General features: G+C 52.4%; 9 protein-coding genes across 9 annotated transcripts; 4 read left to right on the top strand and 5 right to left on the bottom strand.

Annotated features, from left to right (window-relative positions):
- Nucleotides 1-1,018: 1,018 nt before the first annotated feature.
- Nucleotides 1,019-2,500, top strand: RHO25_008755 (uncharacterized protein; the record flags this gene model as incomplete). The annotated part of the gene is made up of 1 exon (XM_023604561.2): nucleotides 1,019-2,500. One exon carries the CDS (start codon nucleotides 1,019-1,021, stop codon nucleotides 2,498-2,500), a length of 1,482 nt encoding a protein of 493 aa, XP_023460841.1.
- Nucleotides 2,501-2,880: 380 nt separating this feature from the next.
- On the top strand, nucleotides 2,881-5,373 carry RHO25_008754 (uncharacterized protein; the record flags this gene model as incomplete). Its single annotated transcript, XM_023604560.2, has 1 exon — nucleotides 2,881-5,373. The coding sequence occupies one exon, from the start codon at nucleotides 2,881-2,883 to the stop codon at nucleotides 5,371-5,373; it is 2,493 nt and encodes an 830-aa protein (XP_023460842.1).
- An 836-nt stretch (nucleotides 5,374-6,209) lies between these two features.
- RHO25_008753 (uncharacterized protein) lies at nucleotides 6,210-8,387 on the bottom strand (the record flags this gene model as incomplete). The annotated part of the gene is made up of 8 exons (XM_023604558.2): nucleotides 6,210-6,501; nucleotides 6,558-6,674; nucleotides 6,735-6,834; nucleotides 6,932-7,220; nucleotides 7,277-7,623; nucleotides 7,718-7,823; nucleotides 7,875-8,172; nucleotides 8,302-8,387. The coding sequence occupies 8 exons, from the start codon at nucleotides 8,385-8,387 to the stop codon at nucleotides 6,210-6,212; spliced, it is 1,635 nt and encodes a 544-aa protein (XP_023460844.1).
- Nucleotides 8,388-9,783: 1,396 nt separating this feature from the next.
- Nucleotides 9,784-11,626, bottom strand: RHO25_008752 (uncharacterized protein; the record flags this gene model as incomplete). The annotated part of the gene is made up of 6 exons (XM_023604557.2): nucleotides 9,784-10,105; nucleotides 10,155-10,351; nucleotides 10,406-10,888; nucleotides 10,943-11,315; nucleotides 11,371-11,536; nucleotides 11,593-11,626. The coding sequence occupies 6 exons, from the start codon at nucleotides 11,624-11,626 to the stop codon at nucleotides 9,784-9,786; spliced, it is 1,575 nt and encodes a 524-aa protein (XP_023460845.1).
- A 557-nt stretch (nucleotides 11,627-12,183) lies between these two features.
- On the bottom strand, nucleotides 12,184-15,300 carry RHO25_008751 (uncharacterized protein; the record flags this gene model as incomplete). Its single annotated transcript, XM_023604556.2, has 3 exons — nucleotides 12,184-13,113; nucleotides 13,164-15,061; nucleotides 15,282-15,300. The coding sequence occupies 3 exons, from the start codon at nucleotides 15,298-15,300 to the stop codon at nucleotides 12,184-12,186; spliced, it is 2,847 nt and encodes a 948-aa protein (XP_023460607.1).
- A 1,089-nt stretch (nucleotides 15,301-16,389) lies between these two features.
- RHO25_008750 (uncharacterized protein) lies at nucleotides 16,390-16,947 on the top strand (the record flags this gene model as incomplete). Its single annotated transcript, XM_023604555.2, has 1 exon — nucleotides 16,390-16,947. The coding sequence occupies one exon, from the start codon at nucleotides 16,390-16,392 to the stop codon at nucleotides 16,945-16,947; it is 558 nt and encodes a 185-aa protein (XP_023460606.1).
- Nucleotides 16,948-17,319: 372 nt separating this feature from the next.
- On the top strand, nucleotides 17,320-18,258 carry RHO25_008749 (uncharacterized protein; the record flags this gene model as incomplete). Its single annotated transcript, XM_023604554.2, has 1 exon — nucleotides 17,320-18,258. One exon carries the CDS (start codon nucleotides 17,320-17,322, stop codon nucleotides 18,256-18,258), a length of 939 nt encoding a protein of 312 aa, XP_023460615.2.
- Nucleotides 18,259-18,449: 191 nt separating this feature from the next.
- Nucleotides 18,450-19,976, bottom strand: RHO25_008748 (uncharacterized protein; the record flags this gene model as incomplete). Its single annotated transcript, XM_023604553.2, has 1 exon — nucleotides 18,450-19,976. One exon carries the CDS (start codon nucleotides 19,974-19,976, stop codon nucleotides 18,450-18,452), a length of 1,527 nt encoding a protein of 508 aa, XP_023460614.1.
- A 202-nt stretch (nucleotides 19,977-20,178) lies between these two features.
- RHO25_008747 (uncharacterized protein) lies at nucleotides 20,179-20,859 on the bottom strand (the record flags this gene model as incomplete). Its single annotated transcript, XM_023604552.1, has 1 exon — nucleotides 20,179-20,859. The coding sequence occupies one exon, from the start codon at nucleotides 20,857-20,859 to the stop codon at nucleotides 20,179-20,181; it is 681 nt and encodes a 226-aa protein (XP_023460613.1).
- Between the last annotated feature and the right edge of the window lie 3,383 nt (nucleotides 20,860-24,242).

Genomic DNA, 24,242 nt, shown 5'->3' with positions numbered 1-24,242 from the left:
CGGTGCCCAATCACGTCCATCGCCATGTTCTGGGATGGGCGCGGTGAGCTTATACGCATCTCTCTTGTGATCAGTGAGACGCGTTGCCTAGCAGAAGATATCTTTATGAGCTTGAGCAGAGAATGTGTTGTGTCGGTTCCTGAATGATGTAGCGCGGGACTACTATCCATTCCACACCATACGACAAAGGGGATGGCTAGGACGGCTTTGGGTCTTGACATCTCTGCTATAACTGGATGCCTGGGTTCACGCTCATCCTCGATCTGGTCTTCAGGCTTGATAGGGCAGGGACCTTCTCAGTGGACTGAAATCTTCTTCGGGTCCTGCCTGGCGACTTCTCTCCGACATCCATCGTATGTGGCATGCCGAAGGTGCGGCAGACTGAAGCTAGGGGATTTGGCCGACGCGTACGAAGGTATCGACCAAAGCTTGCCTCAACCGCCAGATACGTAAGACCATAAAGACGGACATATCTGCACACTGAAGGTCCGGCGACAGATGCACAGCAGCAGCGGGCTAGAATCAGTGTTTGCGGTTGCACGACCTCATCGTGGGCTTGGCGTATGACATCATGGACCGACAAGCATCGAAACGACCACATTTGCTCGAAGACATTCCATTCACAGTATTCCCAGCGCCGTTCAGCACAGTCAGATCGAATTCATGATACCACAGGAGTTCCATGCATTCTCATGGTACTGAGCAGCGCATTGATCTCAGCAAAGTCATGGCGTTTCTTGCGCGAGCAGCCACGTCGATCCTTCCGTGCGGCTAGTGGACAACGCAGATCACAACCCGTACACAGCATACAGTCTGGCTCGATTTCCAGAGCCGATCATCCAAGTGTGCTCCTCCCCTGGGATTTCGGACTTTTTTATTGTTCCTTCGAGTCTTCACTGAGGACCGAAACACCACCATGTGTGCGAATATCATGCATGAACAGCAATGAGTATATATGAACAGGTAACGTCTTGCTGTCCAGCGATCTCATAATACACACCTCACAACGTGAACGAACATGGGACTCTCATACTTCTATCTCACATCTGCTTTTGCAGCCATTGTACTGTCCGTGCAACTTGCAAAGATATTTTACAATGTCCTCCTTTCCCCTCTCCGCAAGATTCCTGGCCCATGGTACAACTCCATCACAGGTATTCCATCGAGATTCGCATCTACAGTACAAAAGCGACAAGCACACTATGCCCACGAATTGCACAAGAAATATGGACCCTACGTACGATTTTCGCCGAACGAAGTACTCATATCAGATCCCGCAGCCTTCAGAGAGATTCATAAAGTCGGAACTCATTTCTACAAGACCGATCTGTACAAGTTCCTGAATCCTACCAAGCCCGGTGAAGGGCCATATGGAATGTTTCAAGCGACCGACCCCGCGCAGCACTCTCGTCATAGGAAACTTTTAGGCAAAGGCTTCACCCAGAACTACCTTCGCTCCAATTGGGAGGGTAGAATTCAGGAACAGGCCGAGTCGCTCATTCAGTATCTGAAAAGCGACGCCAAGAATTCTTCAGGCGAAGTTGATATCTACAAGTGGCTGCCCCTCTTTGCTGGCGATGTCGTCGCAGAGCTTGCATTCGGGCAGTCATTCGGGATGATGGAGCGAGGCAAACCGGACGAGATCATCACCTACGAGAGTGGAAATACCTTCGCATATGCCTTTCCACTGTTGTACCAGATTGTGCGATGGATCCCTCATCCAAGGATACAAAGCGCATTCGGCGGAAATCAAGTTCTGCTTAAAAGAGGCAGAGTAGCTGTGGAAAACAGCAAGGCAAATGCGGATGCAAACAATCTTTTCGCAAAAGCGGTAGCAGATGCCGAGAAGGGCGACACTCTGTTGACTGATGAAGAAATCGTGATTGAAGCTGGAGACTTCCTCTTCGCGGGGACAGACACTACTGCCACGACTCTGACCTATTTGATATGGTCAGTGCTGCGCGATCGAAATGTCCAGCAAGCCATTGAGGATGAAGTTGCTACGCTCAGCGAACCATACAGCGACGAGCAACTTGAGCAACTCCCGGTTCTCAGCGCTCTTGTCAAGGAGACTTTGCGCCTTTACGGCGCTGCACCAGCGGCTTTGCCACGTGTTACACCACCCGAAGGTGCCATTCTTGGGGGCTATGAGATTCCCGCTGGAACGACAGTCGCAACACAGGAGTGGAGTATGCACCGCGACCCAAATGTCTTCACTGATCCAGAGATATTCGACCACACGCGATGGCTGGATGGCACGCTGGCTTCGAGAGAGGATGTGAAGCGAGTCTGGTCACCATATGGAGCAGGGAGCAGGATCTGTGTCGGGTCAAATCTCGCGAATATGGAGTTGAGAATCGCCACGGCAGCATTCTTCAGGAATTGCCGTGGTGCAAAATTGGCGCCTAGCACGACAGATGCGAGTATGGAAGTGGAAAATGTGTTCTTGATCGCGCCTAAAGCGATGGCGTGTAAGGTGGTGATTCCAGTGGCGGAGTAATGGGCATAGACTAGTCAAGAAGAATGTGATAATATGTATAACGAATAATGAGTATCAAGTAATATTCTGATTGCTGACAGCCGCTCGACTTGACGACAGCACAAAGGAGAACGTGGTGAAGCTGGGGAACATCCCTGTGCATATTGTCATCCTTGTCAAACATCCTTGTGCTCTTTCACGATCTCGCAGCTCCACACCTCGGTCTTGGCACATTTCACATGCCGCCAACTTCGAGTCCTGTGAGATCACATGTCATCAGACCTTCACATGCTCTCAAGCGCTGACAGTGGCGGCCTCGTTCAGTTGCTGTCGCTCTCTCGTGGCAGCTGAAGCACGTTGTAGCATCCAGCATGCCTCCATAGAAACCCCGCGCGACAACAATGGCGAACCAGTCCACTCTCCGGCAGAGACCCGGCGACCGCGTCTCGCAGTGGATCGACTACCTCTACACTCGTGTGGCAGCACGCGTCGAAAAGCTGCAGAATCGAAGTCCTCTTGACCAGCGCACAACCCGACTGATCGCCACGCTCGCCTTCGCCCTCTCCCTAATAACCGGTTATGGTGGGTACCGCTACTACAAAGGCGTCAAGAAGGAGAAGGAAGTCGGCAGCAGGCTTCTGCGGCGCAATAGTGGTCTCAAAGCCAAAGATGGCACGCGGACAATATACGTGCCGTACAAGGATACCAGCAGCAAGGTTGTCATCCATCCGATCAAAGCGACGACTTTCGATGCTCACCGACGCTTTTTCCTGAACCCCATACGACAAAGGAGCTCTGGGAGGACGATTGCGCTAGATGCTCCGCCCACGAATATCAAACCTGGCCTCAATGTGGCATTTGTGCATCAGTTCATGGCGATAATGCAGATTGCGGTGCCGCGACTGGGGTCAAAAGAGTCCGGACTGCTTGCAACCCATGCTTTCTTTCTCTTGCTGAGAACATATCTTTCGCTCGTAGTGGCAACATTGGATGGAGAGATCGTGCGAGATCTCGTGGCGGGTCAAGGGAAAGCTTTCCTGCTTGGACTTGGAAAATGGCTTTCTGTGGGCGTGGTTGCAAGCTACACAAACTCGATGATCAAGTTCTTGCAATCCAAGATCAGCATAGCATTCCGGACAAGGTTGACCAGGTACATTCACGACTTGTATCTGAGCTCGAACATGTCGTATTACAAAATGCATACCCTTGATGGCAGCATCGACCAAGGAGCCGATCAATTCATTTGCCAGGATCTTACTCTATTTTGCGATAATGCTGCTCAGCTGTATTCCAGTCTTGGGAAGCCGTTGGTTGATCTCTTCACCTTCAATTATCAGCTCTACAAATCGCTGGGTCCTCTGGCACTGGGAGGGCTGCTTAGCAACTATGCTGCTACAGCCATCTTGCTGAAAAGGCTCAGCCCACCATTTGGCAAGCTAAAAGCGGCAGAAGGACGCAAGGAGGGTGCTTTCAGAGCACTACACTCAAGACTGATCGCCAACGCCGAGGAGGTGGCCTTCTATGCGGGCGGGCCTACCGAGCATGCCTTGCTGGACGCAGGATTCAAAGAGTTGAAGAAGATGATGGAGACCATCTACCGTGTCAAGATTGGATACAACATGCTGGAAGACTTTGTGCTGAAGTATACCTGGTCTGCGCTGGGCTTCGTTGTGACCAGTCTGCCTGTGTTTTTACCCGGATTGCACATTGCACCAGAGCCACCCTCAACGACTGGCAGTGGCGAGGGCTCGGCGGACGTTTCTGATGACAGCAGGACAGGGTCGCGGACGAAACAATTCATCACAAACAAGCGACTCATGCTCAACCTCGCTGATGCTGGAAGTCGCATGATGTACGCCATCAAGGACTTATCGGAGCTTGCAGGGCAGACTAGCAGAGTGTTCCTGCTTATTAGCACTCTTCATCGCGTGCATGCGAATGCTTACCATCAACCAAGAGACCGCTTTCCTGAGCTATACAACTTGGCAGACGTGCATGGTACATTGCACAAAGGCTATGACGGCGTGCGGCTGGAGAACGTGCCGATTGTTGCTCCTTCAGCACATCCGAACGGCGGCGAAGAGCTGATTGACAACCTGCAATTCATAGTCGGGCCAGGCGATCATCTACTCATTACCGGTCCCAATGGCGCGGGCAAGTCCGCTGTCGCCCGCGTAGTCGCTGGCTTGTGGCCGACGTACCGTGGTCTAACATCAAGGCCACGCAACACCGGACAGGACGGTATCATGTTCTTGCCTCAAAGAGTATACTTGAGTCATGGCACGCTTCGCGACCAAGTCATCTACCCGCACACAGAGGTTGACATGAAGGAAGCCGGCCGCACAGAGATGGAACTTCTTGGCATCCTTGAGGAGAGCAAATTGGGCTACATACCTGATCGCGAAGGTGGCTGGGATACGAGGAAGATGTGGCAAGATGTGCTTAGCGGTGGTGAGAAGCAGCGCATGGCGATTGCTCGATTACTGTACCACGAGCCACGCTATGCTTTCATTGATGAGGGCACTTCTGCGGTGAGCTCAGATGTGGAAGGTATCCTCTACGAAACGTGCAAGAAGAAGGGCATCACTTTAATCACCATCTCGACTCGAGCTTCCTTGAAACGATATCATTCTTATACTCTCACACTTGGCCTGGGCGAGGACGCCAGCGAGTACGAGTTTAACAGGATTGGAACTGCGACCGAGAAGAGCAGTGTTGAGCGAGAAATACAGGAGCTCAAAGAGAAGCTGAGCCTGGTCGACAAGTGGAAGCAAAGGCGGCAGGAGATTGAGGAAGAATTGAGCAAAGTCTGGGTCGGGGGCGAGGAGTTGCCTGCGCCGGAATATTGCAGCAATGGTAATGGAAGCTCTGAGGGTGAGACCGTCAGTGTGTAGAGGATGACGCAAGTCCCGTCGAGGAGGCCTCACTTGAACCTTCGTTGAGAGTGGAGCTTGTCCGGACAGCTCACACAGCATGCTGGAAATATTTGACATCGACTTGCCAGCTCTTGATCCAGATCAGAGTGCGCGCCTCTGGCAGCTGCTATACTTCACATTCATGGACACCTGCAGCTCAGAAGACGATGTTAAGAGGTGGGCGATGACAACTTCAGCTTGAAGTTTCGAGAGCAGAATCCCCTCGAGTACGACGATCAGGGCACGTGGAAAACGACGACTGCAAGGATCGAGCGCACCACAACACACAGCGGGCACAGTTGCTTGCTTGCTCAATACTTCCCCAGCTTCCTCATATATTCGGCAGAGATCGTGAACAACTAGAGCTGGCGCCCAGTGGACGCAAAATGCTCTCAGAATATCACTTATGCACCGCATGCATGTAGCATGAGTCAATATGCAAGGATGCTACCAAAAGATGGTTCTTTGCTGAGAGCAACAGAGACGGAAGCTGCCATAGGTATCTTCCATACCGAACTTTCCATTGATCCTGCTATCGGCGCCGATTGCCAATCTGCTGAGGTAGACCTCTCTCCCACAAGTACGCCATAGTTCTATCATAATTTCTATTGTTCCTGGAAGAACGACACTGTGATCAACAGTCACGGCAGAGTTGTGATGCCGGGGACTTGGTGCTCCTGCGTGGCCTTGCAGTAACTTGGAGCTTTGAGACCTGCGTCTGTTTCGGTCTTCAATTTCACTGAATTCTGATTCGCATTCATATCTGAAGGATAGCATTCGACTGCGAGTCCAAAGCCTCATCGGATGAATCCACACTACAAGCTCTTCTCACTTGCAGCAAAACCGCCTTCCGTCTTGTACGCTTCATCATGCGTCGATCGCTCCTTGTTCTCAATCTCATTGACACCCTTGACCCCAGGCTGCGTAGCACTTGCTCGTCTCCTGTGCTCCTCCGTCTCGAGATAGCTGATGAGAAGACGACCATTCTTATCATACCGATGCGGTGTGTTGGCTGGACGAGCAATGCTAACAACGTCAAAGACACCGGTCGTCTTGTGGAAGATCTCATCCATCTCTTCGAGCGATCGATAGGCTGTTTCGGGGTAGCTGCGAATATGTGTTAGTCTCGTGAATCTGGTTGGTGATTCTTCGGAGTCACGAACAAAAAGTATACGCATGGTACAATGAAGGCGTTGATCACCGCGAAGATGATGTATGTCTTGTAACCGATAGTGTCAAATGCAACAGGCGTGACCATGACGACCATGAAGTTGAAGATCCTGCAATACGTTAGCTGGTTATCAATCACGAGGTTTTGAATGCTGTTTCGGGCATCTCACCAATTAGCAGAAGTCGAAAGTGCCGATGAAGGTGCTCTGATCCTCAGCGGTACAATTTCACTTGGATACAGCCAAGTCATTCCAAGCCACCCAATGGCGACTAAACATCAATTGCAGTTAGCAGATGTTCATAATGCGTGTAACACGAAGATGTTGATAGGGTCTTGGTATTGTCGGCGCGCGCGAAAGGAACTTACAAAATGTGTTGAATATGAACAAGAAGACAGCTGCGACGACTCCAGGCCCACTCCCTCCGACTGAGGTCGCAGCAGCCAGAACGACCATGGAGAGCGACATGCCGACCGCGCCGAAAAGCATGAGAGGTCGACGACCAACCTTCTCAATCAGAAACACTGGTATCCAAGAGGCAAGGAAGTATTCCGTTCCGTTGCAAGCAGCCAGAATGCGTGAGAGGAAAGGCGATAAACCAATCTCGTTTTCATAGATCGTTGCGGCGTAGTACGTGATCAAATTGATTCCAGAGATCTAGAATCGTCAGTTCATGTTGTTGTGCATTGAAAAGGAAAGTAGTATAGAATCACCTGTTGGAAAACCTGGTTGACATATCCGAGTGCAGCGCGGTGAAAGTTGCGATCCTTGCCCATCGTGAACACTTCACTGAACGTGCCCGCAGCAGTCTCAAGCACAGATTCCTTGATAGCAGAGAACTCGCTGATGATGTATTCGTCATCTGGAGGAAGATCGCTCAAAGCCGAGAGCACAGTCACTGCTTCATCTTCGCGTCCTTTCAGAATCAGCCATCTTGGGGATTCCGGGAGTCCGAGGATAAACACCAGAATGATGAGAGCGAAGAAGATCTGAAACCCGATTGGGAAACGCCAGGTAATTGTGCTTGGCTCGAGGAAGGAGAAACCAAAATCGATCCAGTCTGTCTTTGTGTCAGCCACTGGACGTGTGTTGAGACCTCGTAGCACAATGCTTCGATTGTAGAGATCGCAGTGCCTCGTCAAAGGGGGACCTACAACTGATCATGATGCCCCCCGTGATAAGAGCGCCCTCAATCATCACCATCTGTCCGCGCTTGTGACTTTTCGAAGTCTCACTCTGCCATGTCGGCACAGTAGATGTCTGGTAGTGACGTATTAGCAAATGCCGTGCTACTTAGCGTCGATGACTTACGTTAAGACCATTTCCAATACCAGTGATGATACGTCCGATGATCAACTGGGTCAGTCCAAAGGCTGCCGTCTGCAGGACAGCCCCAACGACCATGATCGCACTCCCGAGGAAGATCGTTCGCCTACGTCCGAGATATTGTCCAAGCCAAATGCAAACAACTGCTCCGAGGAAACAGCCCAAATTGTACGAGGCGATCGAGATTCCTTGTGTTGTTGCTCGGTTGCTCGTTCCAGATTCTCCTCGGGTATCGATCTCAGGAAATACTGCCACAAAGGACTCTAAAGTCAACAAGCCGCCCCTAGCTCGTGTTAGAAGTGGTCCAGTTCAGCGATGCTTGAGTCTCATACATGACACCTTGATCGTATCCGAATCTGTACCATATCAGTGATTGAATCTCTCCTGTTTGGGCTGATCCTGCCTGACTTACAGCAAGAAATCCAACCCGGCGATCACACCAATGGCGACATTGAGCTTCGTGCCTCGAAGGCCATAAAACCTAGTCCCACCAAACATCTTGGCGGTCTCTTGCTATTCACCTCGGACAGGTTTCAGGAAAGACCGACTGAGACCAAGACTGTCACAACCTAATCAACTCTTGGAGAGAATTTCCAAGTCCACAGAGCTTGAGAAGAGATAGAAGAAATAATAAGAAGGGAACCAAGACCCGGTATTCAAACATCCGAGCTCTTACCTTTGCCATCCATACGGAAAGTGGATACTGGAGTGTGGCCAAGAGCACGACAACAGACCATTGCCCACTGCCCATGGGCCTTTGCATGTGGTCCCTCGGGCTTTGTTCGCGTGCTTGATCATGATCACAGTCAAGCGAGCGAATGAAGAGAGTTTTCCCAGACCCCCAGCAACAAGTGTGGTCGCAGATATGGATTCCGGGTGACCAGAAAGAGTATGCCGGCGGCTCCGGGCGTCTGGCCTTAGCTCGGTCACGAACCCCATCAGCTCACTGCGACTCCAGTCTGGAGGCCCGCGTGGGGATGAGTATCGCGGCCAAGATCCACAGCTGGACGAGAAATTCATCGGCGAGACGAAAGCCACGAGTCGATCAGGTCGCGCAGGTTTGGCCCCATCTCACACTCTCGAGGAACGCGATGAGTCCATCCTCCGCCAAAAAAGAGCGCGACAAGACACGTGCGAAACGCAAAAAGGCAGAGATTCCATACTAGCGTCTCACCGGCTCCGATTCCATGCTCCATGACGTCGAGTGTCTCCAAATTCTGTCTCCATGCGATCCTTTACGGCCATGTCGCAACCGAGCGGCGGTGCACAGGTGGGCCATGGCAATGGAACAATTTCCACGACGGCTCTGCTTTCCGATCAATCGCACATCGGCGACGGGCAGATCGAGATTTCTGCCATGATGTCCTGCGAGCACTGGAGCCGATCTACATATCGATGAGCTGTTGAAAGGCGCAGTCTGGTGTATGCCTCACCAAAATTTGTGTTCGAAACAGAGCTCTGCGCCAAGAATGCAGCGATATCAGCACTGCAATGATGAGGCTTAGACGTCTTCGAGGTAAGACCTGTTCCTTGTACTTCTTTTATAATAGGAAAAGAGGCTTTGAAAAAAGAGTTGAAATTCTGGGAATGGGCGATTTGCACGACGTGAAGGACGGGCCTTCAATTCTCTGCAGCGCGGTCAGCAAGCAGCATCAAACGCGACTCGAAAATTGCGAGAGGATGAAAAACTTAAAAAGCACATAAGAATATGGGAAGGGGGCGACGAGCGGTACGATTTCATTTCGTGACTTTTAGACCTCTATCTGAAGCCCTCTTCTTTCAGTGCTGGTCGCATCGTGTCAAAGTTGGCCAGTCGGACGCATGGACGAGCATCCTCCGCTGACGCCGTAATGGTGTTGCAGCCCCAAGACCTCAAAGGCTCAAGCATACTGCTCTACCAGCCTCCACCCGAGGAGCCGACTGGAGCTGAGGAATTGTCCTCCCAACCTCCATCGCCACCAGAAGGCGCAGCAGCAGCACCAAAGCCGCCGGCACCATCCTCCCAGCCTCCAGCAGCAGCATCAGCGCCACCACCAGCGCCAAAGTCGTCGGCCTCGTCAGCAGCAGGGTTAGTGCAACGCTTGTAGCTGTGCCCCTTCTGCTTGCACTTCGAGCACTCGACCCGAGACCAGTCCGTTGGCAGCGGGCACTCCTTGCTGGCATGGCCCATCTCGTCGCAGTTGCGGCATTGTACCTTGGCCATGTTACGAGGCTCTCTGTGACAGTGTTAGCGGGTGAAGGTGTTAGTCGGGAGGGAGGACTTACGGGCACTCGCGGCCAGTGTGGCCCCACTCATCGCAATTGCGGCACTGAAATCTACGCTCATTCGTGCACTCATTCTTGCGATGGCCCTCCTCGCCGCAGTTGCGGCAGACCTCTGGTGGCTTGTCCGGGCACTCGCGAGACATGTGGCCATTCTTGCCGCACAAGTTGCACTCGAGGTCCATGCGAGGCTCGGGGCACTAAAAAGGCTGTCAGTCAATGCTCGCCAGGGGTGATGTTGTCGAGGTAGTCACCTCCTTGACCATATGCTCCTCACTGCCGCAGTTCTTGCAGCCCCTATTACCACTCTTGCGTGGCTCTGGGCAATCGCGAGCACGGTGTCCCTCTTCGTTGCAATTGGCGCAAGTGATCACCACCCGAGCTCCATCCTGCTTCTCTTGCTCGCACTCCTTGGATCCATGTCCGAACTCGCTGCAGTTGGTGCACTTCTTCACGAAGCTGTCCATCACGAAACCCGCCTCGGCCAGTCGCGTCATGTTCTCCTCCGGTGAGGATGGCCAGCCCTCGGCAAACTTGGCGCGCTTCGGCTTGGCTGCCAACTGGAAGGAGACCACATACTTCAGGTCCTTCTTGCCTTGAAAGTTGACAATAGTGTAGGATCCCGGGACCTCTTGCTCCTTGGCGATCAGGTGGATGTTCATGTCACCGTCGCGGAAAGACTTCTCCAGCTCCTCGAGCGTGAGCTCTGGGAAGGCTTTGGCGTAAGCGAAGATGCCCTGAAAGAGTGTCAGCGAGGAACGTCAGAGCGCAGTGATGGGTGCGTCACGAACCTTCTTGATCTCGTCGACATCCTTCTCCTTGTCGGCGGTCTCAATGTCGGCCCAAGACTCCTCGGCTGACTTGTCCTGCACATTGAGCTGTGCGAAGAGGCCGTGGATGCGGTTGGCCTCGCATTCAGAAGCGTTGTGGCCCTCAACACCGCAAGCACGGCACTTCTGAGGTGGTCGCAATGGGCACTCGGCGGCGCGATGGCCTTCTTGCTCGCACACACGACAAGTACCGGTGAACTCGCGCTCGACGCGTGGGTTCGGGCACTCGGCCTTGTTGTGACCCTCCTCGCCGCAGTTGAAGCAACCACCGCCGTGACCGCCTCCTTCTGGCTTGTCAGGGCAGTCGCGTGCAAAGTGGCTGTCTGCACCGCAACTGTGCACTGTTAGCTGGGTCTCATGGCAGGTAGGGGCGGCGATGAAGGTCTTACATGCGGCAGCCGTCATTGCTGGCACCACCCTCAAAGTCGCCATTGGCATGCATTGAGGTGTTGGCCTCCGTGAAGCCACCGTTGTTGTCCAAGGAAGCGCCGCCGTCAGCCTCCCATCCGCCGTCGTTGCCGCCGCCGTCCGTCTTCCAGCTGTTGTCGGCAGCTGCTGTTCGAATGTCAGTACTGCTCGAAGAACCAATGGCGACAGGAGGGTGAGCTCACGAGCCGTTGTATCCCATGTGGTAGCGCCCATCATGAGCGCGGTGTAGGGTGGTAGTGCTGGTCAAACAAGAAGAAGCGCGTGTTGTTTGAGTTGACTTCTGGTGGAAGTCGGTGGTGGTGCGGGAAGAAACAAGTGGAAGGGGTCAAGTTTGTTTTGGGGCAGAAAGTTCGTCAATGCCTGAAAAGCTAGTGCCACTCTGCCGCCTGCCGACCGTTGGAAGTGAGTTGTGAAGTGAGCAGCTTCAGCAGGAACCACCAGGCAGCGTTTGTCAATTGAGGGCAAGTCGCGCGAAAGTGATGCTGCGGCGAGAGTATGTTGCTCCGGCGCGTGCGGCGTGCATTGTGACCACCATGCCTACGAGCAGGATTCAGACAGTACCTACTGCTGGTTCACCGACTACCACGGGGTCAGGGAACGATGGCGATGAGAGCAATGAAGTACAAGTTCAACAATGAATTCGTGAAGTAGCCTATCTGCCTGTCTGTGCGGCTGTTTGTCATATCAAAACGTACGCTCATATGCAATGAGGGTATCACAAGAGCACCACACAATCCCAACCTGAACGCCCTTCTCCAATGTCCAAATACCGCTCATACACCGCGGAACATGCGGGTGACCAAGAACCAACACGCACCAATAAAGCGAACGGCAGCAAGACCTGCCACAGAATACAAGACAACTGCCATGTAGATTGTGGAACGCTCGTCCTCCACTGTTTCCGCATCTCTCTCTTCGCTGACTGTGATGCGATCCATGCCTCCTGCGTTGAGCACGATAGCTGCAAGAGCCAGGTTGCAGAACATCCAAGCGAGCACGACTGCAGATCGGAAGCCTTTGTAGTAGTCTTCATGCTTTTGCTCAGCTGTGATGATTTTCTTCGGTGGCTCATACCTGACTGCAAACGCGCGCAACTCTTCTTCGTATTGAGTATTAAGATCGGCATCGTCTGTCGGTATTGCCACATCCACCTTGCCGCCTGGCTTGAGGTTCGCGGCTGGCAGCTTCTCCGGCTTGTCGTCACCTTTCGTTCCCCACGTAATGTCGTGAGTGTTGCAGAAAGCGTAGACGTTGAGGATGTTGAGGTAGGTTGGCGTCAGGAGGAGGTACTGAATGAAAGACGTGAACATATGCCAAGGGTCGAAGAACAGGAAGGACGCCACCAGATAGAGCACCCATGTCGACGCCATCGAGATGATGAGCGTGAAGAAGAGCTTGTTAGTGAAGAGCATGTCCAAGCTGAAGCCATTGTTCAGAGCAATCTGCGCCTGGATCGACTTCACCGTGATGAACACTGAAGCGAAGAGCAGGTACGCCATCAAGATTGCCCAGAAGTACACTTGAGCCATGTAGTACCTGTTGTTTCCTTGAGGCCGATTTCCCAGAGCCAGCACGAAACAAGTGACCAGAATCGCGAGATACATCCATTCGAAGACGACAGAAAGAACGAGACCAGCAGTGCCGAGGAGCGACTTGTCGGAAAGTGACGATACCAGAATCCTGAAGACCAAGAAGAAGTTGCCCTACAACCACGTTAGCTCGAGTATGTTACGACGTTCAGATGGAGACTTACGATTGCGAACCATGCAAAGAGCATGTTGAAAGCCTGATAAATGAACTCAATGATGAAGAAGAATTTCCGCATGAATGAGTGTCGACTGCGCCAGATTTGGTAGAAGTGAGAGAGCGCGTAGACAGCTGCAAAGAAAGATCCGTTCAGCCATCTTCGTCGTTGGAGAATGAAGTCGGCCATTTCCGTAGGGACGTCTGTCTCACCCGTGGCCGACTTCACATACTGCAGGATCCAGGAGCAATTCCTCTTGCTAACCAGTTCCCAACACAAGATTCGATCTTCTGCCAGGTACATGTTCGCGGTAAAGATGCCAGCGTTCGCACCATGCATCTTCTCACCAGCAAAGTACTTTTCCAGAGGGCCTTGACCAGTCTTGTCGTTTTGCAACGCCACGTAACGATAGGCCGAGAAAGCACCGGGAAGGACGGTAATGAAGCCAAACGCACTCTCCAGCGGCTTATCCAGAATGTTGCTCATCTTGTACTCAAAGTTCTGTGCTGCAACCAGAGGATTGATGAGGTTCTTGCCGTGCTCCAACATAGCTTTGATCTCACCACAGGCGCCTGCGCACATGGGCTCGCGATCGAATGCTTTCCAGAGATCGTAAATACTGCTTTTCCCGGGTCGAGTTCCAGCATCGAGCAGAACACAAATGTTGGGCTGCAGCACCTCTCCGAATGCTTGGAAGAACCATCTGTGTGAATTGATCTTCTTCTGATTCTTCTCCTTCAAACAGAACAGCACTTGCACCGGGGTATTGCCTTTCTTGACTTGGACGACGCCCTTCTTGATTTCCAGTGTCATTTGTGTCGTGTACTCGTAAATATGTGCAGTCACATCCTCGCCGTTCACTTGCTGTTTCGCAATGCCATCTTGGTAGATACCCATACCAGCGAGGACAGATCGTGTTCTCGGATTGATCTTCGCACGTCCATCAGACACAATGCAGACCACAATCTTCTTCCAAGCCTCCTTTCCCCACATCTTCGAGGACGTTCGGGAGTTCATGTACTCGATGTTCTTGATCACGCCAATGAGTGTTCGCGCTAACAACTCGTCCTCCTCGTTGTACATGGTGATCACAATGAACAGTTCAGTGTGACGTGGCTTTGCGAACAGACGCTGTCTCAATGTGAAGCGCTTGGAGAGAAACTCGCTAGGGTCGCAAGTTGCCGCACTGTATCGCATATGTGTGAATTCATCTCTTTCTGGCGGCTGCGCGTGCTGCACCTGATTCAGCAACCTGGGAGGTATGGGACAATCGAGTACCAAATTGCCGTTGTACAGCTGCACTTCCTTCACGGTCTTCCATCGCCTGATAGGTGCCTTGACTGGCGGAGGATCGTTGTAACCGGACTCCAGATCTTCATGAGAAGAATCTTGCGGGCCCATCTGGTGCGGATCTGGTCCGTATGAAGTGTCTGGGTGCAGCATTGGCCTATCATCCGACTCGTCTTGATAATAAGGATGTTGTGGCGCATCGTATGCGTTTGGATCGTGAATGTAGTCCGTGTGCTCGTGCTGCGGGCTCAAATTGTACTCTCCTCTTCCTTGCTGCGCAGACTGCTGAAATGGATTGGGAGTGTACCCTCGTTGATGATCGTCATCGTACGCTTGGCCATGCCCGTACGTGTTTGGCATATTCGTTACTTCGTATGTCGGCTGGGCGGCTAGTCGGTCGCTGGAGGCCGCAGCAGCGTATGGATTCGCAGCGAATGAAGCTGGACCGGGGCCCACTGGAATATCGAGCGGTTCATGGTATGGGCGGTCATCGAGTTGGTAGCCTTGCTGGCCATAGCGCGGGTCTGGAGAGTGATGACGATCCATGAAGGGGTTGTTGGGATGCGGACTCGGACTGCGGTCGTCGTCTCTGGGGTGTCCAGACTGGCCGTAGCCGCCTTGAGGAAGAAAATGTCAGTGGCAGGAATCGTTTGCCTGGGACGTGGTGTCTGGAGGGGTTCAGGCGCAAGATGTGGTGCTGCAACGGCGACCCAGCAGTTTGGCGTCGCGCGTCCGGTGCGAAGGCTGCGCGTGGAATGCGTGTAGACTTCAGACACGCGCGACTCTTCTCCGGCAAAGCTCTTCAAACTGGCCCCCGACCATGGCGGTTTGACATACCTAGCGGATTGTAGCTCATCCTGACCTCGATGCCTTGCCCCCGTCAATGCGCCGAAACTGAGCGTGTTGCGAATGTGCGTTTGCGGTGATCACGCGCGCGACGAGATTGCAGTGCGACGAGGGAGGCGATGGCCTGGTGGGAGGACAGGACACGACAGGCTGAAGGCCGAGTGACTGCGCCTGCGATGATTGCGTCGTGGAGCGGGCACGCAGGTACCCAGTTTCAAGATGCTTCAAGCTGTGGAGCCGTGTCAACACTGTCAGATCGTCACAGCAACACCTGAGAATTATCCTGGCAGAACGAGTGCAGACTTGCGCAAAGGACAAGATGGACAGGGTGGTTTGATGTGTAGCTGGCGACCTGTTCTACGACTAGCAGGCCGCGCCAATGCGTGCTCTTCTCACGCATCTGCTGACCGTTCGCATCCCAAGAGGTGACATGGCAAGCCAAAAACATCGCCCGCCCACAGCCACACGAACCTTACGCATCGCGTTTCACCTGCTTGCCTGGCTCCTCCCACCTCCAGGGTGCTCCGCCGATCTGCCGCGGCGTCTCCGTCTGCGTCCATTGATTGCTCCATTCTGCTGTACCTGCCATCCACAACATTCCGCCAATCTGTCGCTGCATTTGCTCTCGAATACATCGTACGCCGCTGGTAGCTCCCAGCTCCTGCTGATCAGCCCTGAGATCTCCTGATGCACAGCGGCGGACCAATCCAGGCGGGAGATCTTAGCTCGACGCCACAGCAGGGGCTCAGACCAGAGGCGACGATGGGGTAAGCAAGCTTGGCGTAGGTATGAAGGCGGCCAGAGCTCGAAATAGCACAGGCGGCCACGAAAAATATGCCAAGTGACATAATCACGGTGGGAACGCTGTCGCGTACTCAGCTGAAGACATTTTCTGTGCTCGTTTAGGCTGTGAGGTCACGCGTTTGGTTGATGGTTCGTTGTGGCCGTGAGTTAGACTCCCGCGTAGAGTCCTTCGAGAATCCCAAGGGCTGGTCTTGGCTAGATTGCATCGAAAGGTTCTGTGTGAGCTTGTTGGTGACCTGTCCAACATCACCCACTACTATCCGCTTTCCGACGCGTCGCATAATCAGAAATCACCATGACGCGCGATACTGAGGCCGATGCCGCTCCTGGCGCTTCTGTGCTCTTCGTATGTCTGGGCAACATCTGTCGCTCCACCATGGCCGAGGGAGTGTTCCGCAATCTCACCAGCTTTGGTACACCCAGCCAAAATCCGTTGATCAGAGAGGTCGACTCATGTGGTACTGGTGCGTATCATGCAGGCGACAGTCCAGACTCCCGCACCATGCGAGTGCTCCGACAGAACGGAATCAGCGACTACCAGCACGCAGCCAGGAAGGTGAGAGTGCCAGAGGATTTCCAGGAGTTTGACTACTTGCTGGCCATGGACCGAGACAACTACGATGATTTGAGAGACATGGTCAAAAGAGCCGGGAAAAGAGGTCTGCTGGATGAGGAAGCATTGAAGAAGGTGCATTTGTATGGCGAGTTCGGCGGTAAGAGCAAGAAGGAGGAAATCGGCGATCCGTACTACGGAGGCAATGAAGGCTTCACGACCGCGTATGAACAAGTCGTGCGGTGCGGCGAAGGATTGCTGAAGCACATTGAGGAGCAGACGAGGAAGCAGGAAACCTGAGCTGTGGTCAACCATTGCTCACCTCTCCAAGCAAGCAGGCTGAGACCACATGCCGAAATAGGAGCCATACAGCTTCTTCACAATGCCTGCGCTACAGCCAAGGCTGCATGTCAGCAATTGGGGCAGTTGCCGTTCACAACTGCAACTGCCCGGCCAGTCATCTGCTGGCTCGACTGCGCACTGCAGGAACGTCTCCTCGATGAGCAGGTTCGAAGGTTGTAGAAGATATTACAAAGCGCAAGATCAACATCACCTCACCTACCTAGCTCAGTCAATGAGCTCAAAAAGTTATAAATTCGGTCTACGTTGACTGCTACGTCCCGCCAACGACAGGCTTGCTACCAACACCTTTCACCTCTCCGCTGCAAGACAATGCCCGAACAACAAAAGATCACCGTTTTTGGCGCCGGTGGTGACAACATAGGGCGCTTCATTCTTGACGCTCTTGTTGCCGATCCGGCGTTCGAAGTCGCCGTACTCTCCCGTAGAAGCTCCAAGTCACAATATCCGTCTTCTGTCAAGGACCTTCGCGTATCTGATGATCTACCTCACGCAGAGCTGGTCGATCTACTGAAAGGCCAACACGCTGTTATTTCTGCCGTGGGATATGCAGGTGGCGCACTGGACGTCCAATACAAGGTCATTGACGCTGCAATCGAGGCCGGAGTCGCACGCTTCTTCCCAAGCGAACACGCGTTCGATTACGCAGACCCACTCACCACCTGGCTGTCTCCTGTCTTTGCAAGCAAGACTAGGGTTGCGGAGTATCTTGAGGAGAAGGCGAAAGAACATCCCCAATTTAGCTGGACAGGCGTGGCTTGCGGTGTATGGCTTGAGTGGGCATTGGAAACCAACTTTCTTGACATCGATCCGACCGACCACACAGTATCATACTGGGATGGCGGCAATCATGCACCTACATTGACAACGCTACCCTATGCCGCGCATGCGGTTTTGGAATGCCTGAAGCATCCAAAGCAAACCGCAAATCTGCGCGTGTACGTTGAAGCTTTCTCTGCAACGCAACAAGAGATTGTTGCCGAGCTTGAAGCGCAGCAGGGTGTCAAGTACAAAGTTCTAGATCCTGTCAATGGAAGCGAGGCCGTTGCTGAGGCTCACAAGCGTTTGGATCAGACCGAAAACCAGGACAGGCAGGCGGCATTACGAACAATTGTTGCTGAAGTCTGGGTCGCCAAGTATGGAGCAAATTTCATCGCGAGAGGCAAGAAGCCACACCTGGAGGACTTTGTGCAGATGTCCAAGGTCACGCTGCAAGACGTGGTCAAGAAAGTCGTCAAAGGATCATGGTGAACGGCCTGATTTCGTTCCAATGAACCGCAGTGCTACATGAATACAGACTGTTCTGGGAACAGCACTTGAGAGGTCATCAATGTCAGCCTTTCGCATTGAGCTTGTGACCTGGCAGAGACTTAGGTTTCCGCCACTTGATTGCCTGTACCGTGGTTGTACAGGCCCTGAGCTCGGTGTTATTTGCCACGATCTCAGCGATCAAGCCGGCGCAGCGTCATTCTTCCCTTCAACAATGCCCACGTCCACGCTGAAACTGTTGCAATAATCACGCCTAAGCTAAAGACCAAACTCCCTCCAAAAACAACAGAATGATAGGTCCAGGCATTTTCTGGATTGAGATTCACTTTTGTGACCACAATCGCCCAGGGCAGAACCCACAATAGATTGCTGGCCAAAGACTGATACAAGTACCAGCGAGGTCGAGTGGCCAGTAGAATTGCAGCAAGTTGTGTCGAGATCGCATAGCAGATGTAGCACCAATCAACCGACTTCCACATCCTCTGTGTGATCAACGACACTGGTTCGGAATCAGAAAGATAATACGCGAACCTGCGAGCACCATAAAAGGAGAGAAAGAGGCACATGGGCACCTCGACTGCCAGTGCGATGAAGCAGGACCTCCAGATTGGCTTGAAGATTGGCCTCAGCTCTTGACGAGTGGCTTTTGGCTTCTGCGTCTGGATCCCAGTGAACAATCGCCACTCGCCCCAGGCGTGCCCGACAAAAGCCAGAGTGGTTGCCTCGAGGGCTTGAACGGGAACCATGATGAGTCCCCACCGGATGGTGTTGAAGACGCCCCAGGCGGTGGCGTAATCTGAACCCATTGTAACAATGCCGCTCACGAGCCAAAGATAGAGAGCATTGCGGATTGCAGATTCTGCGAATGTCCACGCGCCAGGACGTGCAAGTATCAACAAAGCTTTAAAGGTTGGTTTGATTGGTTGCGTGACCCCTCCCATCAGCGAGAGCCTGCGTAGTCTTCTTTTACCCAACCACAAGAAGTACGCCAAGCCAAGAAATGACGCTGCGAGATTGCACGCCAGCTGTGTGGTTGCCTGAGTGTTGACTGACGGTTCGACACCAGGGACATGGAACTTCGAGATCAAGATTAGATCCAAGACGATGTTGATTCCAAACTTCGCAGAGCTGGTCACCAGAGGCACATCTGGTTGATCCATCGCCCTCGTAGCCGTAGCTACTGAAGTTTCCAGCGCGGACGCCAAAGCCGAGAACGCAGAGATTCTGACGTATGTCAACGAAGCCTCGCGAACATTCTCGGGAACAAAGACTTCTGCGAACTGCTTTGCAGCTGTGGCGAAGACGATCGACATGAGAAGTCCGAGAATGGCTTGGAAGACGATCAAAGTATGAGAGAGACTGAGGCGGCTTTCCAGAGAACGATTCGACTTGTCGCCGATAATGAGCCAGGCCGCACGTGGAAGACCTTCGTTGAGGACTTCGGAGACGACCCCGATGTATGTGTAGACATCCGTGGTGACAACTAGGCTGCTATCGATATTGGCGACCCAGAGCTTGCTGAGAGTCCCGTACAGAGCAGGAAGGACGAAAGCGAAAAGATTGAAGCCGAGAGCGCCAGTGTAGCGTGACCGACTCCAGTAGAATGTTGAAGGGGCGAAATCATTCTCGCTTTCCCTCATGCTGCTCGGTCGGGGATTGACTGGCGTGACAGCAGAACCGGGCGTATCCTTTGCAGGCATGGTTGCGTTGCGCACGTCAGGCAAGGAGGGATACTGGATCTTTATGAGGTGCTAGGTTTGTCAATGCCCATCCCAGCAAACGGTACACTTGCAGCTTTTGTTTCTCGAAGCAAAGAGTTCCGGGACATGACAAAAACCAATTCGACGCTAAAATACCGTACGGCCAAGGGATATACGCCACATCGCCTCCGCAACGCCAGTTCTACTTCCAATACTTCTCCAGCAGCTCCGCTTCCACACCCGTCCACCTGGCATAAGTTGCTCCTACCGTCTGCACGGTATTCATAATCCCACCCACAACACCAGGGAACCCCATATCGCCCCAATACCCCAACAAAAGCGTATGCAACATATTCAAAGGCATGAGATCCTTCCCCAGCAAACCATCATTCGCCAAGCCAAAGAAAACATACAGACTCTTCTCGAACCCTGCACTAGCGGGTTCGAGTCGCACGTTCATCTTTGCTCCTTTTGGGCCCGCAGAGAAGCGATGCACGACGCCCTTCTCTACCGTATGTGATGATCCGACTTCGACAACTTTGGGCTCTTCGTCGCCGATTTGCAGGATAAGTTCACCTTCGAGAGAAGTGAATGTCTCGGTGTATGTTGCGTGGTAGTGCAGAGGTGGGCCACCGCCTGGCTCGCAAGTGCATTCGATTTCGGAGTATTCGCCATTGGTCTCGTAGCCATATTTGAGCCAGTTTACGTCTTCGCCTCCCACTTTGTTGACGATGTGGCGGCGAGCGGGATCACCGATGCCTGGTGGTCGGCTGTCTATGGATGCTGGCATTTTGATGACTGGAGTTTCTCCCGCTTGCTCACGGCTTCCTGTTGAGTTGGTGTCGAGGGTGGTGAAGAAGCAGTTCTTTGGTTTACGGTGCATGGTACGCAGCTTCTGCGACAGTTATTATGCGCTTTCATGGCGAAGAACTTGTCCGTCTATTAACGTCCGGCTTGAAGGTTGGAATTGCGAGCATACTACGTCGCGATGAGCCATCTGCCGCCCTCGATGACACATCAAGGCGATAGTCCAGTGCAACCTGTATTGTTAACGATTGTGGAGGTACGCGAGAACGTGGCTTGACGCCACACTGACTTACTAACAACGCCAGCTCAGCTATCAATCCCGGGACTTATTCTAAGCGTCTTGCTGACTCCTCAGAGCATGCGTTGTTCCACTCAGAGCGCGCCTACAGAGCGCGGACCAAACAGCGCTCGTGTCGTTAGGGAGGTCTTCAGCTGAGCCGACGCTTATTCTGCCGGACTTGAAGCATGCAACCTGATGTATCCTGGTCTAGGACGCCCTTGACGTAACACGGTCGAGCAGAGCGAACGCCGCGCTAGAGCTACAAAGCTGAGCTTCAGAACATCTCCGCCAGAGCGGTGTCGAATATAATCTTGCCACCACTCTCTTCGGCCACGAGTCCGGATCTCGATGCACTTCTACCTGGAATGGCATCGTGGTAGCATATTCGAGAGGAATAACGGAGGATCGGCGATGATTCTCGGTTCATCCGAGGGCTCAAAGTTACGGCAAACTGTCTTATGGATGGCACTGTATCGATACCTCCAAGGAGAAAGGAACGTGACCAACAAATGCTCTCCTTCAGTCAAGAACTGTACATCACGGCAAATTGTCGTATCCGGCGGCCCTGGATCAGCGATACAAGGAGAAAAGGAATATAATCAACGACCACTCTCTGTCAGTCAAGGAGCAGACGTCACCACAAGTCCCAGCACCTGGCGGCATCGAAACAGCAAATTCGAGAAGAAAGACCTAATACACGACCACTCTCCGTGAATCAATGAACGAAAATCATGGCGAATCATTACCTTTGTGGGCGCCGTTGCGGCAGGTTGCAGAGGAGTGGCATAGTTGACGATCAATCTCCATTAGTCAAGGAATAGATGTCTTGCTAAATCCTTCAATCCGGAGGCACCGTGGTAGCTGGTTGGACATGAAGGAAATGAATAACAGCGCTCTCCGTTGGTCAACCATTGGCCATCATGGCAGATCATTACATATGGAAGCGCAGTTTTGGCTGAATCAAAACGAAGGACACAATGAATAGCCACTCTCCGTTACTCAACAAATGGACGTCCTGGCAGATCATTACACCTGGAAGCGCCGTGTTGGCTTGATCGAAGGGAAGGATATACTGTACAACCATTCTCCGTTCATTCAGGATCAGAAATCCTAGAAAGCTGTCTTATCTGGCGACATCGACTGAGCAGATCAGGGAGGAGAGGCATACGGTCAGCCACGACTCTGTTGAGTTGAACCCTAGATATCGCGGCCACTTTCCTGATTTGGTGCCAGCGGTTCGTTCGAGATCCGCGAGCATGCAGGGCTTTGCTCGTCCTTTTGACTGGCCACTTCTTGCCTTCTCCGTCCGGCAAAGAACGAGACATCACAGCCAAGTTTGACATTGCGCGGCAGGACTCCGATCGATTTACGAGGGATGCGATGCCCAACATACGATTACTCAGAATTTATGGTATCCCCATTTGCCAATTCGTCTCGTTCTCCAGCCAGCCAAGGACAAGACACCACGGCCAAACCTGATATTAAGCGCCAGCAATCCAACAACTTGACCAGAGACACGATGTCGACCCTTAGATATGTCCAGACTCCGTGACTCCTTGAATGCTCATAGACCCGGCTTCTCTATCCGACGCAAGACTCGACATCGCAGCTGGTTTCCACATTGAAGAGCATTGTCCTGATTAAGCCACGAGAGATGCGATGCTGGAACGGAAAATTCTCGTTCTTTTTCAATCTATCAGTACCATTTCTTGCGGTCTCCATGGAAATGAGCACTAGGTACCACGGCAAAATCCCAAGCGCAGCGGCGGCCATTTAGTCAACTCACGGGAGATGCAATGCAGAATATGAACCTTCAAAGACGTTTATGACTATTCAAATCCTATTTCGCGCAGTCTCTATGCACTTGAACACTGGATAACACGGCGGATTTCCAAGCGCAGCAGCAGCGAGTCGGCCGATTTACGAGAGACGCCACGCTAAGCCAGGAAATTCTCGCTTTTTATCAGCCCCTCAGCAACATTTCTCGCACTCTCTACGCAACTGAGGACTGGGTCTCATGGCAACTTTCCAAGCGCAGCAGCGGCAATTCGTTCAGTTTGCCAGAGACGCGATGCCGAACATCGATAATCTCAAACTTTATGGCTGCTTAAGGCCCATGTCTCATCCTCTCTCTATTCAGCTAAGGACTGAATGCCTGGGAGGATCTTTCATATCAGTGGCAGCAATGCATTCATTTCGCGAGAGACACAATGCCGAACATGGGGTCTTATACACTTTTTCGCTTCCGCGCACCAACTTTTTGTTCTCTCCGTTCACTCGAGGTCCCGATAGCACCGCAGTTTTTCGGTACAAGTGGCATCCACTAAACCAAGCTACAGGAGCATGAAGTGCAACACATGACTTAAAAATGAAATCCGCCTCCCAATCGTCTTTATTTCGTATATTCTCCACTTACTCGGGTACTGGATACCACGATAGATCCTAATATGCAACGGCATTGAGTCGGTCCAGTAACAGGAGCAATTAGCGCAAAACATAGATTTTCTGTCTCTTTCGATTCTTAAGACATCTATTCCTAATACTCTCTGTTGGACCGACTACTGGATTCTGCGCACAATTTGCATATCTCGCAGCTCGGACTCGACCGAGTTACTAGAGATAACGACACTAAGCAAAGATTTTCCATGCTCTTTCTGCTTATTAAAGGCTTTTGCTATGGACTCTCTGCTCAACTCAGACCGGTACCTCGCAAAGGAAATTGTATACCTCGCGGCATGCATTCAATCGAACTACGAGAGAGAGTACTGCAAAATATGCTCCTCTTATGCTTTTCAGCTACCAAGGCTGCAATTGCCGACGCTCTCCATTCACTCTTAGACTGTGGTCCACCAGAAAGTCCGTTTATTTGGTGGCTTGAACGCCCTCGGGTTATAAGAAAATGCAATACAAAACGCGACTTTTGAACACTTTCACCTGCTATAGCGTCTACTACCGACGCTCTCTATTCACTCCTAGGCTGTAGCTCACGGGAGAGCCGTACGTTCCGTGGCTCAAATGCTCTCGAGCTACGAGAAAACGCAACGCGAAACGCCATTTTCGAACACTTTGACTAATTACAGCCTTGGTCACCGACGCTCTCTGTTCACCTTAGGGCTGCAGCTTGCGTCCAACCCGCACATTCTGTGGCCTAGATGCCATAAAATTCCGAGAAAGCTTAA

Source organism: Cercospora beticola, chromosome 5, assembly GCF_033473495.1.
Source record: "Cercospora beticola chromosome 5, complete sequence".
Taxonomy (NCBI): domain Eukaryota; kingdom Fungi; phylum Ascomycota; class Dothideomycetes; order Mycosphaerellales; family Mycosphaerellaceae; genus Cercospora; species Cercospora beticola.
Note: the sequence above shows the minus strand (reverse complement) of the source record. Positions and strands in the feature narration are given on the sequence as shown.